Source organism: Oryzias latipes, chromosome 10 (assembly GCF_002234675.1).
Source record: "Oryzias latipes chromosome 10, ASM223467v1".
Classification (NCBI taxonomy): domain Eukaryota; kingdom Metazoa; phylum Chordata; class Actinopteri; order Beloniformes; family Adrianichthyidae; genus Oryzias; species Oryzias latipes.
The window spans coordinates 27330332-27349038 of NC_019868.2; the positions used below are offsets into that span (position 1 = coordinate 27330332).

General features: G+C 39.9%; 1 protein-coding gene across 5 annotated transcripts; it reads left to right on the forward strand.

The window, feature by feature from the left end:
* The first annotated feature begins 3246 nt into the window (after positions 1–3246).
* On the forward strand, positions 3247–18704 carry fchsd1 (FCH and double SH3 domains 1). Of its 5 annotated transcripts, XM_020706810.2 has the most exons (21): positions 3247–3343; positions 5126–5217; positions 5340–5385; positions 7003–7076; positions 7458–7602; positions 7679–7815; positions 8801–8864; positions 9355–9483; positions 10359–10481; positions 11831–11926; positions 13346–13462; positions 14799–14903; positions 15193–15348; positions 16513–16641; positions 16835–16918; positions 17015–17150; positions 17348–17445; positions 17864–17989; positions 18065–18221; positions 18296–18351; positions 18433–18704. In XM_020706810.2, exons 1-21 carry the CDS (start codon positions 3323–3325, stop codon positions 18484–18486), a joined length of 2145 nt encoding a protein of 714 aa, XP_020562469.1. In that variant the 5' UTR covers positions 3247–3322; the 3' UTR covers positions 18487–18704. The 5 variants fall into 5 exon arrangements, with proteins under 5 accessions (XP_020562469.1, XP_020562466.1, XP_020562465.1 ...); XM_020706807.2 differs by having other exon boundaries at positions 18065–18351; XM_020706806.2 differs by having other exon boundaries at positions 18065–18704.
* The last annotated feature ends 3 nt before the right edge of the window (positions 18705–18707 follow it).

Here is an 18707-nt window from a genome sequence, read left to right on the forward strand (position 1 = left end):
CAGAAGTCAGGTGGAGACACAGCTGATAGTCCTGCTGAATAGACTGTTAGAATTTGTATTATGGCAAGAAAAAAGCAGCTAAGTACAGAAAAACGAGTGGCCATCATTACTTTAAGAAAAGAAGGTCAGTCTGTCCGACAAATTGGAAAACTTTGAAAGTGTCCCCAAGTACAGTCACAAAAACCATAAAGCGCTACAAAGAAACTGGCTCACATGCGGACCCCCCCAGGAAAGGAAGACCAAGAGTCACCTCTGCTGCAGAGGATAAGTTCATCCAAGTCAGCAGCCTCAGAAATGGCAGGTTAACAGCAGCTCAGATTAGAGAGCAGGTCAATGTCACACAGAGTTCTAGCAGACACATCTCTACAACAACTGTTCAAAGGAGACTGTGAATCAGGCCTTCATGGTAGAATATCTGCTAGGAAACCACTGCTAAAGAAAGGCAACAAGCAGAAGAGACTTGTTTGGACTAAAGAACACAACAAATGAACATCAGTGGAAATCTGTGCTTTGGTCTGATGAATCCAAATTGGAGATTATTGGTTCCAACCACCGTGTCTTTGTGCAACGCAGAAAAGGTGAACGGATGGACTCTACATGGCTGGTTCCCACCGTGAAGTATGGATGAGGAGGTGTGATGGTGTGGGGGTGCTTTGCTGGTGACACTGTTGGGGATTTATTCCAAATTGAAGGCATACTGAACCAGCATGGCTACCACAGCATCTTACAGCGGCATACTATTCCATCCGGTTTGGGTTTGGTTGGACCATCATTTATTTTTCAACAGGACAATGACCCCAAACACACCTCCAGGCTGGATGAGGGCTATTTGACCAAGAAGGAGAGTGATGGATGGCTGCGCCAGATGACCTGGCCTCCACAGTCACCGGACCTGAACCCAATCCAGATGGTTTGGGGTGAGCTGGACCGCAGACTGAAGGCAAAAGGGCCAACAAGTGCTAAGCATTCTGAGAACTCCTTCAAGTCTGTTGGAAGATCCATTTCAGGTGACTACCTCTGGAAGCTCATCAGGAGAATGCCAAGAGTGAGCAAAGCAGTAATCAAATTAAAAGGTGGCTACTATGAAGAACCTAGAATATGACATATTTTCAGTTGTTTCACACTTTTTTATGTATATAATTCCACATGTGTTCATTCACAGTTTTGATGCCTTCAGTGTGAATCTATGAAAATAAAGAAAACTCTTTAAATGAAAAGGTGTGTCCAAACCTTTGGTCTGTACTGCGTATATATATATATATATATATATATATATATATATATATATATATATATATATATATATATATACAAAATATTAAAACAAAAAGCAAATATACGCTAATTATTGTGAATACCAAGACGGAAAAATAGAGAGAAAATTTCCTTATTTCACATTTTTATGAGAAATTCTATAATTTCAGCCAATTATCTGATCTTTGCTGATTTTTTAATTTAATTATAAAATTTTGATTTCACATTAGAAATCACATGTAGCATTAAAACATATGTATAAATCTTCTCATGAACATTAACCATTTGTTTTTATCTCACACAAATAAAAACAAGTAAAGTGTTAATAAAAATTCAAAGAATCAGACTAAAAAATTGTCGTCCTCTTGCCCTGATCCATCTTTAAAATCTAAATGCCATACAATAATTTTGAATTAGAAATATTTATTGAAAGCTTAAATGTTTTAGCAAATCAAGTGCTTTTCGTCATCAATTTGCAGTACCATGCTACTACCAGCAGGGGGCTGCAGGATGGATGACTGTACTGCTGGCTTTGTCAAAATGCAAATTATTGTGACTTTTTTGGCCAGAATCCTTTCTGATTTTATGCAACTTTATTATTTTTTTAGAAAGAATTATTATTATTGGACATGCAATACACTGCTTTCTTCTTCCCTTCATCTATCCATCTATCTTTTTTTTCTGTCTCTTAGCCACCTTTTCCAGCCCCTCACAGGGAGGACAGAGCAACACCTCCTTTGCTTTGGAGACGTCAGTTTCTGACGTCTGAATTTCTGCAAGCATGGTGTCGAGCTCACTCATTGTTTCTCCTTCACTTGTGCGTAAAATAACCTGAGCTCCACCTGTAAAAATGACCCACTCCCAGCATGAAGGAGGTGCTCCCCTTTTTTACCCCTCAGCAAACTTTCATCAGATTTTTTGCCACTGTTCCTTTATTGGGAGCTGAAAACCACTTTAGTGAGAGCCGAAGGGGGAAAAAAGAGGGTTGATGGAAAATATATATATATAAAAGTAACATAAGATTTCCAACCCAGTAGAAGTCAGACGTCTCCCTTTAGAAAAATTAAAAAAAAAGATTTTTATTTTTATTTTTGTTACTATTATGAAAAATAAAATGAACAATTGTGTTGTTGTTGTTTTGTTTTTTTTGGGGGGGGGGGGGTCATCAATAAAACACAAATAGAAAAATAGTTTTTTTTTTTAATGTGAAATACTTTGTAACATGACAGAGGCTTCCTTTCAAAATAAAAGACACCCTGTGAAACATAGGATCTTCTCACTGCAGCAGTATTAATAAAAACAACAGACTATTTTACTATTTGTGGTGCATCTCAGCCGGAAGTCTAATGAACTAAAATTAAATCAGAGCCAATTAATTGACCCCACTGTATTTTTTGAACCATGAGGCGCTTAAAATTCTGGAATTTGTTCAAATTTTGTTTATTCTGGTGTGGCTTAAGTAGGAATTCTAGTTGTGCTTAATATCTGTCTTAAACGGCGCTCAAAAATCTGTCAAGATGTTTCAGCCGGACTTTGGTAAACTACGAAGATTTGATGGCATGTTGGAGAATTGCGGCGGAACTTCGTGGAGCGATACCTACATTGTGTAATTTGTGAACGAGCTGAACAAAGTTTGAGTTACTTTACATTTAATTTTAAAACTCAAAAGCCTTTTATTTTATTTTGACCAAAGAGCCACATGTGGCTCTGGAGCCTCAGGTTGCAGACCCCTGTCTTGGGTTATTTACTTTATTCAGTATAAAAACAATGTTTTGTCATTTGCAAAATGCATAGTTTCTTAATAAAAACAAACAATATAATATTTTCCTCAACTTACTGCATTTACTAGTCTGAAAGTATTTCCTGCATATGCCTCAACTGTGCAGGACTGAGATCTTGTCTCTCTGCTGCCCTCTGGTGGTTTGTCTCTGCACACCAGAGCGAGGCGGAGAAAAAAAAAGAGGGCGGCGGAGGAAGAGCTGCACAAGTGCAAGTCTACAAAAAGTACTGAGGAAGTAACAGCTGACGGCAAGCTTCAAAAAAACACAACGGAAGGACGCATCTAAATATGCAGCCACCACCTAGAAAGGTAAGATCCTGCAGATGAATAACTTAAATGAAAAGCTGAAGAGAGAACGTTTACCTGTTTTGTTTTCCTATTTCTCTTTATTAATATTTTTCTTATATTATCTTCCGCCTTTTTTCGGCACCTAACTCCATCTACATTTTTTCACCTATTATATCCATTCAACTATTCAAATGTTCAGCTCTCAGTTTATTCCTGCCATGACGTCTGGTCCTTCAAACCTTGAACTTTTTGAGATATTCTAGGATTTCCAGGATTTTTTTTTTTTTGCTCCTTAGGTACCAAAAAGGCTTGGTGCAGAAGGTCCCCGGTTCAAGACCCGGCTCGCACATTTTTCGCCAACACATTTTTATTAGTTCAGCCATTTCTTCAGCAAATTTAGCTTTTTTTCCCCACACATACAGCATTCAATCCTGCATTTTCTTCTGAAACTGCAGCTCCTGCTAGTTTTTTTACTGTTACTTCAAGTGTGATCTCCTAAACTGACTCATTAATGCTGATGCTCATTCAAATCAAATAAAATGCATGGTTTTCTTTTTCTTCTTTTGACAGCCTATCACTGTGGTGAGCAGCACATAAGGCAAATAAGATGATTTTTCTACTAAATTAAATAAAAAAGTTTAAAAATAAATATACCCGTTATACTTATTCTAATGTTTTCAAATTAAACCTTTTTTTATTTTAAAGTGGTAACTCAGAATAATGTTAACGTGTTGGTGAGATTTGTTTTCAACTGTTTCCTGCTGTTGTCTACCAAATGGGGGGGGGGGGGGGGGGGGATTAAATAGCTTTAAACAATTTTGGGTGAGGAAACCTTCTTTAGTGAAAAGAAAATGACATAAAAAATACATTTATAACAGAGTTACTGCTCTAAAACCCGAATATTTCCCAGCCAAACAAAAGGAAAATATGAATGATTGCTGGCATGAAGACTGCAGGTCTGAATCAAAAACCAGAAACTTTGGCTTGTTGTAAAACAGAGAATAACAGAACAGAAATCAGAATGCTTTGAACTGAACACCGGCGGGTTTCTGTCTGTCAGAATCCATTAAGTCCATTTAGAAAACATTTCTCTGCTCATCCAAGTCGCTTTTTCAGTTCTTCAAGCCTTTAAAGTCCTGCTGATGATCTTTCCATTTCTTTTCCAAGTCTTCCCACTGGTCTTTAAGTTATTATGATGCCATTTTTGGCCTAAATAAAAAAACCTGTGTCTTTTTCTAGTACATAGTTTCTGCAGAGCAGAAGTAGAAATTCCCCTCCGAGTTGTGGCCGGGCCTCCTACCCCCTCTTCCCCTTCCCATTGTGGAGCGGAGCAGGGAACTTGTGGCTCTCCCAGCTTATTTTCTACGCCACAAATAAGCTTATTTGTTCGTCTGCTTGAATAAAGAAATACACAGACATTCAATTTTAAGGTACTATATGTCCTCCGTCATCCAAAAAATGTCACAGGAACACATTCAAAACACTAGAAACACCCATTTTTATAGGAGTTGGTGCAATTTCTCCTAAAACCGGGGAACTAGACTGACCTGGATGATGGAGATCTTCAGCCTTTTCTGCTAAAATCTGTTTTCTAAATCATTCTACTTTTAATATTTGCACCAAAAAACTCACAGATTTTTGTACGTGAAGATTAGTTCACAGTCAGTTTAAAGCCATTTCCTCCATGTTTTTTATGATGCTATTTCCAGCAATAACACCAGTCATTACCAGCCATTGAAACCAGATCATGGGACCATTCAAGTGGCCCAAACCTGAACTGGTTTCGTTTTGTTTTTGTTCAAGGAGATCCAAGAGGTGAAGCTGGTGTTTTCAGAGCAGCTCAGCAAACTGCAGACCAAACAGCATCAGGACATCGAACTGCTGGAGGAGATCAGGTAGAAAGACGCGCCTTTCTATTTGCCAGCCAGAGAGAGCAATGAAAACAAACAGAAAAACAAAAAAATGAGGCGTTGAATTACAGATTTGGATGTTGTTTTGGTTTTTTCTGCTCCCACAGGTCCTTCAGTAAGCAAAGAGCCGCCATAGAGAAGGAGTATGGTCAGGTGCGTCTGCAGAAGCTATTTTTGTTCACTACCTGCTCGGTTACCGGCAACAAACGGCGTTTACTGAAAACACTCAGATTGAATTGATTTTTGATCCAATAATTGTATCTGAGGGCTGTTTTTTTTTCCTGGTCCTCCCTCCTTCAGCTCACATGCAGCTGAGTCCAACTTAAAACACGTTAAGAAAATATAGAATAGAAGATGTTTTTTTTTTTTTTTTTTAAGTGAAGAAATCAGCTTATAGAACTGGTAGAATTTGTCTTGGTAAGATTTCCTAAAATAAAATGTGATGCTCTCCTTTTAAGACACAAAATACATCTAGTAGTCATAAACATTCATATTTAGGTCTATTGATCTGATTATTGGAAATGTTTGTCTGTAAATAAGAGTTTTTCATCTTTAACTCTTTAAAATATACACTTTTACCCCAATTTATCCTATTTTAAGCTCTATAACAGTCTCATCGTCCTTTTTTCTGTACCACAATCATCTTAAAGTTAGATTAGAATTACACACTAAGATCAGTTTGTCCTAAAAACTTTTCAGTTTTGCCCAATCAAGAAAGTTTGTTTCTTGGGGGGAAAAAGAAAATGACAAAATACCTTTTATTGATAAAATATCTGCTAAAAAATATTATGCAAAGTAACAAAAAACGTGTTTTGTTGTTTGCTAAAAATAAGATGTTTCAAACTTAAAAGTTACTTGGAAGTTGGTTTTGTGTGAAAAAAGATATTTAAACAAGGAACCAGTTTAAAAAAATCAGTGAAATTTAGTGTTTCTGAAGTGAAAACATACAGTATAAACTTATTTTTCCTTTACATGACAAAAGCAAACAAATGTTCTAAGGAGATACTGACGTCTCGGTGCAGAATGTGTCATGTCTGTGCAGACATCACATAAATGAATATGTGTGTGTGCGTGTGTGTGTGTGTGTGTGTGTTGGAGGGGGGGTGGAATTGACCTTAAAAAAATGCCAAATTCAAAGTTCCTATTTTTTAATCATTTTAAACATATTTTTAATTTATGTTGGTTTTGTATCTAAACTCTGACTGCAGTTTTATTTTCTGAAAACAAATATAATTGCCAGAAAAAATAAATGTTATATATATATATATATATTAATAAGTAGTAAGTTATAAGGAATAAGGGTAATAAGGTAATAAGGTAAAAAAATTGAAAAAGTTATTTATTTTTAATTACTTTATTTTTAAAGTAATTAAAAATAAATTACATAAAATAATTAAATTAAAAAAAGTTGGGTAAAATGCGTCTCAAAAATGATGCTGCAGAAAAATATTTTTTATATGCAGGTATTATGAAAGTTAAAAAAGATAAAACTAACATGACAACTGAACTGTGAAGCCTACTAAAAGAAAAACAAACCAAAAAAAAACATTTTAAATGACCTAGCAGCTAGTAATGAGACCCTCCTAAGACTATGAACTGGAAACAGACTAGAATGGAGAAATTCAACAAACTCCTGATTCTATTTCTACATTTAGACCTGAACTTTTAATAACCTTTTAAAACCTTTAAAACATTTAACCTTTCTGAATTAAAGAATAATTTAGACGTCTGCATGTGACCCAACTGCGTTTGGACTGGAAACTGTTTTAGGCTCTTCAGAGATTAGCGATCCAGCATCAAAAGAGAGACTGGCAAAGAGGAACGACGGACGCCGTCACATCTGGGTAACGATACACAAACACAAAGCTCATACGGATGTTACAACTTCTTACCTTGACTAGTTTGAGCTATTCGGTGCGAATAATCATTGAAAGCAGAGCAAAATCTGCCTTAACTTTGGAGAGAGGAACTTTGTTACCTGAATTACTTTGTAAATCAAGTTATTGAAACAGGTTTTCACATAGAAAAAAATATTCATGCAGATTTTTAAATCAAATTAAAAACAAAATTCTAAGGCAAATGGAAACCTCTTCAGAGCCTGTTCAAATTTAACAACTTGAAAATAAAACGTGACAGATTATGTCAGTTTATTGATATAAAGCAACAATTAACAGGTTTTCTTTGAGGCTGAATTCAGAACATTTGTCGTAACTCCGTGTTTTCAGGAGCGTGTTTTGCGCGTGGCGCTCTCTGGTCGATGCCACAGCTCAAATCGCAGCAACTCGACTGTCTGCTGCCGAACAGTACCGCAATCTGACCGGTCACGCCTCCAGGAGTCTCCACAACGCCAAGGACGTTCGCGTGAAGAGGGTGAGTGGGTAAAAGGACGCATTGATCTGTGGATAGCAGCACCTGCTTTTCACTGATGCAGGTGTTTGTGTGTTAGGGCCTGGAACGACTTCAGCGGGTGCAGGGTGAAGTGCTGGATGCACTACGGGAGCTGCACGGGGTCAAAAAAAGCTACCATCACCTCATTCACATCACTGATGTGGCCAGAGAGAAAGCTGCTGATGCACAGATCAAGTGAGGACCTTGAACTTCACCTCATTTGAAGGGCGATCAAGCACGGATTCTTGAATGTGTACCGTCCATGGTGTTCACACTGGACAAGCAGGGATGGGCTTCTTCTTCGTTTTTCTTTCCTTTCTCTATCGTTTACTAGAGAATGTCCCCCTGTTACGGTTGGAAGTGGTCCAAATCTCGCTCCAAGTTTTTCCTTTCACAGCTCTTCTCAAATATATGAAAGACTTGGTGTCATAGAAGCAAACGGCAAACTTCTCCTCCGTTATCAATTTTCAACTTCCTTAGATTAAAGGGGGCCTCATTACCAAATCCCTTATGGATTAAAGTTCGACCTGGTTTAACTTAAAACGCGTGTTCCATAGCCACATGTTTTGTATAAACAGTCAAAAAATGGTCCTAGTCCAAAACGTGAGTTTTTGCCTCGTTTACATAGACTTTTCATTGGAAGTGGCCTCTTGAATGATTGTTGACGAGGGCAGTGTGAACGTAGCTTTAGACTCTGGCCAAACCCGACTTCATTCCCTACCCCTCTGACTCCTCCCTATTGCTCCAGTTGTAGGGGCATAAGGAGCTGTAGTGGTGTCCAGACTCATTTTTTCAAGGCGGATCCTGGTCGTGCATGTGAAGCGGAAGAGAAATGTATTTATTCACGAGGGCGTGCAGGTGTCCATTTGACTTTTTGCTTTTGCATTACTTTTTAAAATAGTTGTGAAACCACTGTTGCGTATTTTCCGAGCGCTTGCAGCTAAGCGCTCATGTAGAAAGCCGGGGAATATTCATGACGTCATCAATTGGTGGTAATGTCCGGATTTGAAGGCTCTGCTTGGGGGATTAAACGTAGGGGCAGGGAATGAAATCGGATTCGGCCTCTGTTACTCTGAGACTGACACAATTTACCTTTGCTGTCATCTTCTATCCCCATCTATCCCCATTGGTCGAATGAAATATTTGAGGAAAAAGTCAATTTCTTTTTTTTGTTTTCCAGAGCCAGGAAAAGTGAACATGGGATCTTCCACTTCAAAACAGGGATACAGAAGATGAGCGCTAAAGTATGGACATGCAAAAAATTGTTTTTTTTCTTACCCTTAAATTTCCCGTTTGATCACTATCTTCCTGTTTTCCTGAAACCGCATGTTGACAAAACATATTTAGTGTTGACTATCTAAGGATTCACCTTTGGATCTATGACTTCTTCATGGCAAAGCCTGGAAAAGGACTTTATCACAGGTTGGATCTGTGATACTCTTTGCTTTAGCAATGAACAGGACAGTCAAACAGGCAGAGGTGGAATGGAGGGGCTGCCGGGTTCAAATCCAACATCAGTGTCCAAACACTGGTTGCTCTTTAGCTGGGCGGAATGGACCATCACAAGCCATTTAATTTCAGGTCCCTGGTCCTGAGGATAGGGAGGATGCCTCAACTTGGATAGGATCGCACCAACTACGGAAAATGTCTCCAAGCTGCACAGTTTTTTAGAACATTGTTTCATTTGTGCCAGTTACGACCTTCTGATAACCAAATATGTCTATGTGTCTGCAGCTGAATGCCAGGCTTAAAGAGTGTGATGACCGTTTGACCGAAATCCGTAACGAGTACTTGCTGACCGTGGCTGCGGTCAACGCCCATCAACAGCACTACCACTCACATGACCTACCACTCATTATGAAGGTGAGGTCTCTTAACAGCTCATCAATTAGAAAATCCCCAAAATAACCAGTCAGTCTGTGCATAAGCAATTAAACAACAACTGCATGAAGCATTTTGTACGTAAAAGCCCTGCTGGTAGACATGCACAAAGGGAAATGATTCTCCTTCATCAGAACCCAACAGGGTTCATCAGTTTCAGAGAGAAGATTAAAAAAATAAAGACTCTGGAGCATCTCCAGTAAAGAAGAAAGACAAACAAAGGTGTTGCATAACACAAACCCGTTGAATTTACAAATACTTGTTCAGATACCAACATTTATGAAGATCCTTCTCTTGGAGAACACACAAAAGCTTGGCCAAACCTTTGTGTCCAAACATTGTTAACTGTGTTTATAATGATGAGAGGAACGGCTGACTGTATAGTAGAACTGGAATGAGTGACTGCTACCCGCTGGCGTTCCAAACAGGAAGCATCCGCTGGTTCCAAGAAGCCAAAGTCCCATAGACTTCAATAGAGCAATAAACAGCCATTCTTGATCTGATACCTTTTTCAACATCTTGATAATCCTATTTTCTCTCTAGTCCAACCCATTTAAGTTATAAACTGGCCAATCGGACGCCTAGAGAAAACTATGTGGTCTCACGTTGAAAGTTTAAAACATTTAACAGACAAATCACTGCTTACTAAAGTCGCCTGGTTCCAGCATGGCGGCGTCCATATCGCTAAAAAAAACATGGCAACTGAATTGACTTCATATGGTTGGAGCCAGAAATAAATCATTTTCTATGGGTGACGTCACACTCACTCACTCCAGTCCTCAGATACAGTCAATGGGAGTCACTCACAACACCAGTAATACAGTAGCATGTCTTTTGTTCTCTTTTGTCTTTCTCAGCAGATGGATGGGGATATTTATGATGACCTAAGGCACCACTTTACCTTGTTGTGTGGGACAGAAATGGACGCCTGCTTGACCATACAGAAGCGGTTCATCAGCACATGGGACAGTGTAACCAAGGTCTGTGTTTTGTGTGTAACGCTTATGCTCGTTAATCAACCATCTAACCATTTTGAGATAGTATTGTTGTCAGAAATGGTAGTGATGGAAGAACCGTAGGTATTAAGACAGACTTGAAGACAACAAAACATGATGCTGGGTGGGAAGAAAGGCTCTTTAGAAATCCAAACAAAAGGCTAGCATCGGGAAAGGGGTTTAGAGGCGACCCATGGCCATGGGCTATCCCCTTAGAACGAGCAGCCTGTGGGGTGATCCCCTAAAAAGGCAGCTAGCAGAGCAGTGTTCCAGTGGACAAAGAAGTGGATCCTCGGCAACTTCCTTAGAACAGTTAAAACAGAAGAAGAGCAACCCTGTGAGTTTCTCAATACATGGGGCTAAAGAACGGCATCTTGGTGACCTCTTTAGAACAGATGGACAAAAGAGGAGTGTCCCAGGACAACTGCAAGGAGGAGGTGAGCAGAACAGGAATGTCTGCACTGTCCTCCAACTAGGTAGACAGAAGAGAAGTGTCCCCACTTACTTCATTGGAATGACATCCAGGAGGAGTGTCCAAGGAGATCTCCTTAAGGCAAATGAGAAAAAAAGGAGCATCCCTAGTATCCTCCTACTAGATACACAGAAGAGCAGTTCCCCAGGAAAAATCCCAAAAGCAGGTGAGAAGAAGAGGAGTGTCTCCAGTGTCCTTCTCCAACTAGGTATGCAGAAGAGCAGCATCCAGTAGTCTCCTCAGAAGAGGCAAGCAGAAGAGAGTCCCCACTAACTTTCCTAGAAAGACATGCAGAAGAGGAGTGTCCTTGGAGGTCTCCTTAGAGCAGAATTTAGAGTGTCCCCAATACCCTTTTTCTACTAGATAGACAGAAGAGGAGCATTCAGGTGACCTTTTAAGGGGCAAGCAAAAGTGGACTCTCCCCACCAACCTTGGAATGGCATGCAGAAGGGGAGAGTCCCAGGAGATTTTTTCTTTTAGTGCAGATGAGCAGAAATGAAGCGTTTCCAGTACCCCTCCTCTTCGTCAGACAGCAGAGGAGCATTCTGGTGACCTCCTTAGAACAGGCAAGGAGAGGAGCAGAATCCCATCACCTTTCTGAGAACAAGCAAACATGATGAAGCTACTGGGTAACCCGACATGGCATGGATCGGCATTGTGTGGGCTGCCATTGCAAAACGCACAAAATAATTCCTTTTAGAAGTTTAATAAAATAACTCAGACGGAGTTTGACAAAAATTCAAACCGGAACTGACTTGTGAAATTTTCCCACTCTGGAAAATTCACTGCAAAGCAGTAAAATTGAAAATGCTTTCTGTTCAATAATAACACACGCTTTTGTTGTTGTTTTTTTAACTGTCAGGTGACCAGAGACAGAAATGTTCAAGAGTTTCTCCAAGAATCAATTTCCTTCAGTAAAACACCAGATTTCACCTTCCAGCCTGCTCCACGGGACAAGGTCAGCATGAGCTTCTGCTTTACAGCATTTGTGGGAACAAATGTTAATAGATATTCACAGATGCATGAACGACATAAACTTATTTTGTTGTTGTACATTTATTATTTTTGTACTTTTGTGGAACTCCTTTTTAACCTCCTCTTTCCTAAAGGTCTAATTTGTTTAAAACACCGGCTATATCTTTGGTCGTTGAGGTCTTTTTTTGGGAAGACATTATTCTTTAATATCTACTGAGTATGTATATAATTAGCTCGTGCTGGTTTGCGGCGCCTTCCATCCGTGGAACCAGGGTTCGAATCCGGGCTGCTCCCTATTCCCTTCTCTACTTCTGTGCCGGTCCCAAGCCCGGTTGCTTTGAGAGGGTTGCGTCAGGAAGGGCATCCGGCGTAAAACATTGCCAAATTTACCATGCGACTTGTTCGCTGTGGCGACCCCTGATGGGAAAAGAGGAAGAAGAAAGAAGAAGATGTATATAATTGGGTAAATGATGTAGAATGTAACCCAGTGGTTTGTCTTGACCTTAATGAAAGACATTTTTGTCCACAGCCTGTCCAATAGCCTTTTGAGGTTTCATCAATATTATTGCGATTTACCTTAAAGGTTGAATCCTTTTCAGGAACTATAGTTAACAAAAACTGAACTCAAGGGTTTATTTTCAACTGATGTAGAGAGTGAGGATGGCGGGCTGGACATTTTGCAGGCAGGGGAGCAAACTGGCGGGTGGCCACTGTGGGGCCAGGCAGGCTCTTTGAAGGGAGAACGGGAGGATTAGGACACATAAAAAATTACTTTCAGCTCTGATAGAACTGCCAACATTGTTGCAGGAGGTGAACAATAGTCTGACATCGGCTGGAGGTCCATCTGAAGAATATGTAGAGTGGCTGATGAGGAGCAGGTGAATTTGACGAAATTTGACGAAAAAGTCCACTAGTTGTGTCTTGATTTATTGCGCTTCATCATTGACACAGATGACACATAAGATGCAAACGATCAAAAGCAAAAACACGAAAGGCGGTCAACAAAATATACCGTGACCTGTGCACCCTCTCTGTACCAAACCAAAGAAAAAAACAACCTCAAACTACATGAGGTGACAGGTGCGCTTAATGACGTCTCAGCTTATCAAGTGATAAAGGAGAATTATGAATAGACATGATCATGCCGGCTTCAGTATCCACTGAGCTTGCTTTGGTGGGCGGGGCCTAAACCAATTTAGTAGGATGGTGTTTCTTGCAATCAACAATAAAACATGCAAGATGTGACACTGATCTTTGGTGAGTGAATGAATATTTGGTGTTTAAATCCATAAAGAATGTCATCTAAGAAATGCAAAAGCTTCTGGGTTTTGTCTTTACTTTCGTGAGTCAACTTTTATGTCCTCTCCAAGTTTAGAAACCTGCAGGTTTCTCCTCCCCACAGGTTTCTTCTCTGCAGGATAGCAGCACGACTGGGGAGGGGGGCTGTCTGGTCAAGGAGGCCAAGAAATGGGCCACCAAGGCTGCAAAGGACCACAAGATAGTTGCTCATGGAGAGCGAGTGAGACTTTTTTTTTCACAGTTGATACATGTTACACACACGTCTTTTTTTACCCCAAATACAAACTTCAGCATCGGCTGTAGCTCCAATTAAACACTAAATCTGGTTTAAATGTGACTTTTGTACGACGGAGTTTTAGGGCCAGTTTACGGAAAAAAAAAAAATTTAATTACGACTTTAAGTCGTAAATTTACGAAAAAGAAAGTCATAACTGTTAAATTATGAGTTTTTAAAAACTTGTAAATTTACGAGATTTTTTCTGGTAAGTTAACAAGGATTTATCTAATAAATTTACGAGTTTTTTTTCTTGTAAATTTAGGACAAAAAAGTCATAGATTAACAAGGAAAAAACACAAAAGTTTTCTGTTTATCGAAGCCTAGCTTGAAGATGAAATATGTGGAGCCTTTTATGAAGCTCTATTTCCGGATAGGTTTAAAAAACAAAGAGATTCTGAACCTTTTGGCGACTCCAAATCAGATTATTTTCAGTGTATTCTGCTTTCTGGGGTTCGGTGTCGATAAAGCAGAGTTTCATATGTGAAATAAGGAGCTCAGAGACACGTTTGGGTGTAGAGGACAGCTGCAGCCTTTATTCTCCTTTTCATTCACACATTAAAATCTTGTAATTGTACTACTAAAACTCTATCGTAGGATTAAAAGACAAAAAAATAAAATAATCCAAAGTGGCGGATGGTTTAAACTTTTAATGTTACATAATTAGAGCCAGTAAAATCCCTGTAAAGTAACGGCTGAGTAACTCATAAATGACTTAGTTAAAGCAGCCTGTTACCCAAAAAGTTCACCTTAAGACAAACATTTTGATTGAAATAGAGTCTGCAGATATGTTAATGTTCTGCAGCTATAAAACAGAATTGAGTTCAGCTTTAACTAAGCCCAAAAATCTGTTTTGTCTGTCTGCGTTCACTAAAATAAAATTTACGTTTGATAAATGTTTATGAGTCATCAAGTCATCACACTTCATTTTGAAGGGAGACCATTTTTACAGTTTTTTCTTTTCACAGTTAAAGCCCCACTCTGATCCTCTTTTGAACCATTTTCAAAGCAGTGGTCTTTTTATTAAGATTAAGCCACTTTTAGCCAAAATCCAAAAACCTGTGTTGTTTTCTAGGACATAGTTTCTGCAGGGGTTCATCAGAAATTCACCTCTGAAATGAGGGACCGTTAACATTTAGCAACCTCGCCCCCCTTTCCCGTCACCCGTAACATGTCAAAAAACAGGATTTTCATCAGAGTGGGTTTTTAACGGGTTCAGATGAGAAACTCTTAATTGCAGCTTCTAATTTAAACATTTAATTTCTCTTCTTAATTTTTTCAGGTTCTGCAGATGTTGGAGAGTCGACTGCAGCTCCTGTCAGGAGAGACCGGCCTCAGTGTGGAGCAGAAAATCGCAGAAGTTCAGGAGAGTGTCAGAAAAGCCAAGGTTGGGAGGTTTTAGGATTTTCAGTCTTCACAAAACGGTTAGAAATGTCACACATTTTTGGGTTCCCGGAATGTGTTTCATGTCCGAATAAAAGAGCAGACACAGAACTGCAGCAGTCTGTAAATAAAGGAGTCCCAATCCTGTTTATATGTGTGTTTTGAAATATTAATACAATGTCATTAAGAATAAATAAATCTTGTATCTTTTGGGGTTTAATTGAACAGAAATATCAAAGAATATCAAAGCTCTGAGTTTGTTGCATGTGTCTGTGGTTTGCTGGGTTTCTCAGCTCAGCAGAGTGAAGGCTGAGGCCCGCCTGGCTCTGCTGTCAGAGAGCGTCAGTGGAACTGAGCGCTGGTTCCACGCCGCCATGAAGCAGGCCGAGGAGGAGCTGGAGAGGGAGAGGCGCCTCAGTGAGCAGAGGAGGTCAACAGAAGATTTCACAGTGAGCAAAGAAACCAGCTTATAGCATCTGCTTTGTATTTCAGAGGACAAATCACTTCTAAGCTTAAACATAAATTAAACAGTTGAAACATTTTTGGGAATATTAATTAAAAATTCAGAACTGAAAGGAAGACTTCTGGGGGAAAAGTGTGAGGCAAAAGCTTTAATTTGAATTTTAAAGTCAGAATTTTGGATTTATATTGTGAGAAAAATTGAGACTGAAACAGAAAGATTGCTCGACATTCAATCACAATCAAAAAGACTACGACATTCTGGGGAAATTCCCAGAATTAGGTCTGAGGTAAATAAAGTGCCTCAAAACAAAGAGGAATACAATTATAGAAAAAGAACCACCTGTTAGGCGGAGCAGTGGAGAATCTGCTGGACGTCTCAGTTCAAATGTCACGCTGCAGCTTTAAAACCCACTCCTAAAATAATGCTGGTTTTTGTCGTTTTAACACATTCCTGTGCCATTTTTCGGATGATGGAGGATGTAAATAAAGAAAATGAGGCTTAAAATTTGTTGTGAATCAGGATGAAAAAATACTGCTGAAAGCTTGTCATTTTTGACATATGCTGTACCAACGGGGGGCCACAAGCTCCCTGCTCCGCTCCATTCTGATGCAGAAATAGATCCACTTACGTCTTTGTTTGCCTCATCTGAGCTGGAATCTGGATAAGTACTGTACGACTGGATAGCTCCAAGTTGGAGGTGTGAGGGGCTGTAAGCTAGCGGGAGAGCCTGTAAACAGAGAGCTCCCATCAATGGGGAGCAGAAGGGGGGTCAGGGTTGCTATGTACATTAAACAATAAAAAAAATTGTATAATTATAATTTAAAGACCAATGCGAACACAAAGGTGATCGGAGTGGGATTTTAATGTTCTAAAAAAATGGGCCATGAATGAAAAAATGTGTGCATCCTAAATAAAAACATGCATTTACACAGTGTGCTAGAACTCTTTTGTAATATTTTTGTTGCTTTTAATCAGTTGAACCTGTTTTGATCTAAAAATGGACTGTTGTGGGACGGTCCGAGAAAAGAATCTTTTAAAAAAGAAACCACTGAACTCTAATTATTTCTATAAAAAGAGAAAACAACCTTTTTAGCCAATAAGAAGTGGTGTGAGTTCAGCAGAAAAGTTTGATGATTGTTGTGTTTTTCAGGAGGAGGAGTTTGAGCTCACCGACTTTGAGGACTATAACGATGACAACGGAGACATTTTTGCAGAGCCGAGTTCTTCCTCTGGAGTTTGCGTCGTCCCTGCAGCCTGCAGAGTTCTCTACAGCTTCCAGGTTATAGAAACTGATCAAACTGACAGGAATTGTTGTCTATATTTTAAAATTTCAAGCATGCATGGTATAGAATTTGTTTGCTGTAGTGCAAAAAACATTTAAAAAATCCTAAAACACATAATGTATATCGATAAATATGAATATCTGGAGCTTTTTGCTGTGAACCTTTAAAGAACTCTGCACATTTATGCAGGCCGGCCAATCAGATGAGCTGTCAATTAACGAAGGGGAGGAGCTACAGGTGATTGAAGATGGAGATATGGAGGATTGGCTAAAGGTTCAACTAGAGCGGCAGCATTTTTAATTTTCTTTAAATGTTTTTGTCTGCTTGGGCTACATCCGTGCTCGGCATTAAGTGACGTGTCATTTGTAGGTGTGTAACTCGTGTGGTCAGGTGGGTTATGTCCCCGAGCGCCACGTGCAGTTCCTGTGTTCACCAGCAGGGGGTGCCCCTCATCTGAACTGTTCACTCAGCTCCAAGTCCTCCGCCGGGATCACAGAGGGCAGAGGTCTGTGAGAGTCTGTATGAGTGATGTACATATAGGCTTGAACTGACAAAAAACTAGTTGTTATGGCAACAGTGATAACGCTCAGTACTTTTCCAGTAGAATTAAGACTTAAAGCTGATTTTTTTTTTTAAATTCTACCTGTAGGTCTTCTTTCTATATAGTCTGCTGATCAATTTAATTTATTCCCACTCTCTCAGGTGTAGCCAGAGCTCTGTACTCCTACCAGGGTCAGAGTGCAGAGGAGCTTTCCTTCCAGGAGGGGGCGCTCATTCGTCTAACTCGTCGCCGCGGGGCAGTGAGTGCGGTTAAACCGACTCTTGGCTTTGCTGCTATACTTTCTTGGCTCCAGTTTGATCTAAACGTCACGTTGGTACATTATACTTTTAAGGCAGGTGGTGGACAAATCCAGGCCTCGAGGGCCGCGTTCCTGCATGTTTTTCAACTTACCCTGCTCTGGCGATTTTCTAATTGACTGGAAACGCCTGGACCAGGTCATCAGTCATGAGCAGGGCTTGGATACCTGGAAATCATGCAGACACATCTCATGGCCTGGAGTTGCCCATCCCTGCTTTAAGGACACCTTGACACCTGTCTAACCATTCTCCTTTTTTTTTAGACCTTACTCCAAACAGCTTGGACTTCTACTCCACAGATGGAAATTGTTTACTTGCTATGTGTGCATTACGAGAAGTGTTTTTGTTGTTTTTTATTAGGTGGATGATGGATTTTGGGAGGGAGAACTGGATGGCCGGATTGGTGTCTTCCCATCTCTGGTTGTAGAGCTTCTCCAGGAGGAAGAGGAGGAGCTGCAGGAAAAAGATGATGAAGAAGTGAAACAGGTTTTTGGAGAAAACTGGTCCAAGCTGCTTCAGTTTGTCTTATGTGTCAATGCGTTTTTTTTTTTTTTTTCCCAGACTCACCAAAGTCCATCTAAGTCTTCCATCTCAACCCGTCCACCAATGTCTTCACCTCCTGGTGGCAGTTCACAAGCTGGTGCTACTTCTGCTGGTGGCGATGAGACTGAAGAGTCAGTTCCTGTGGTGATTTCGGACCTTGAAGGCCACACTTCAGGTAGATCTGATTCATATTTGTGTTTCTTTAATACAAATGTAAAAGGTGACGGAATTTATTTTGCGTTCCCTCAGAAGCTTCTGTCAAGGTTCAAACTCCTGCACAGATCCCCAGTGGTCGAATAAAACCAGTATGTCTCTGATTTACAATTACTCATGAAGGCAACACAGCTTAGTTGAAACTAACGGCTCATTTCTGTCTGCTGTTTCAGTGCAGAGCGCCTCCTCTTCCTCCAGCAGAAACACCTTCTTCAACTCAGCATTGAGACTGCAGGGAAGTTTCATTGGTCACCACATGCTTGCTTGGAGTTCTGTTTTAAAACGAAACATTTTTCTGACTTATTGGATCAACTGAAGCTTCAGCATGGAACAGCAAAACCCAGGAAAACTCCAAGAGCACCTAGCTGCAAACAAAACGGCGGACGGAGCTCCAAACCTGCCTCAGATGGGACCATTGTCTGTATCTGAGAACTGGACTGAGTAAAGG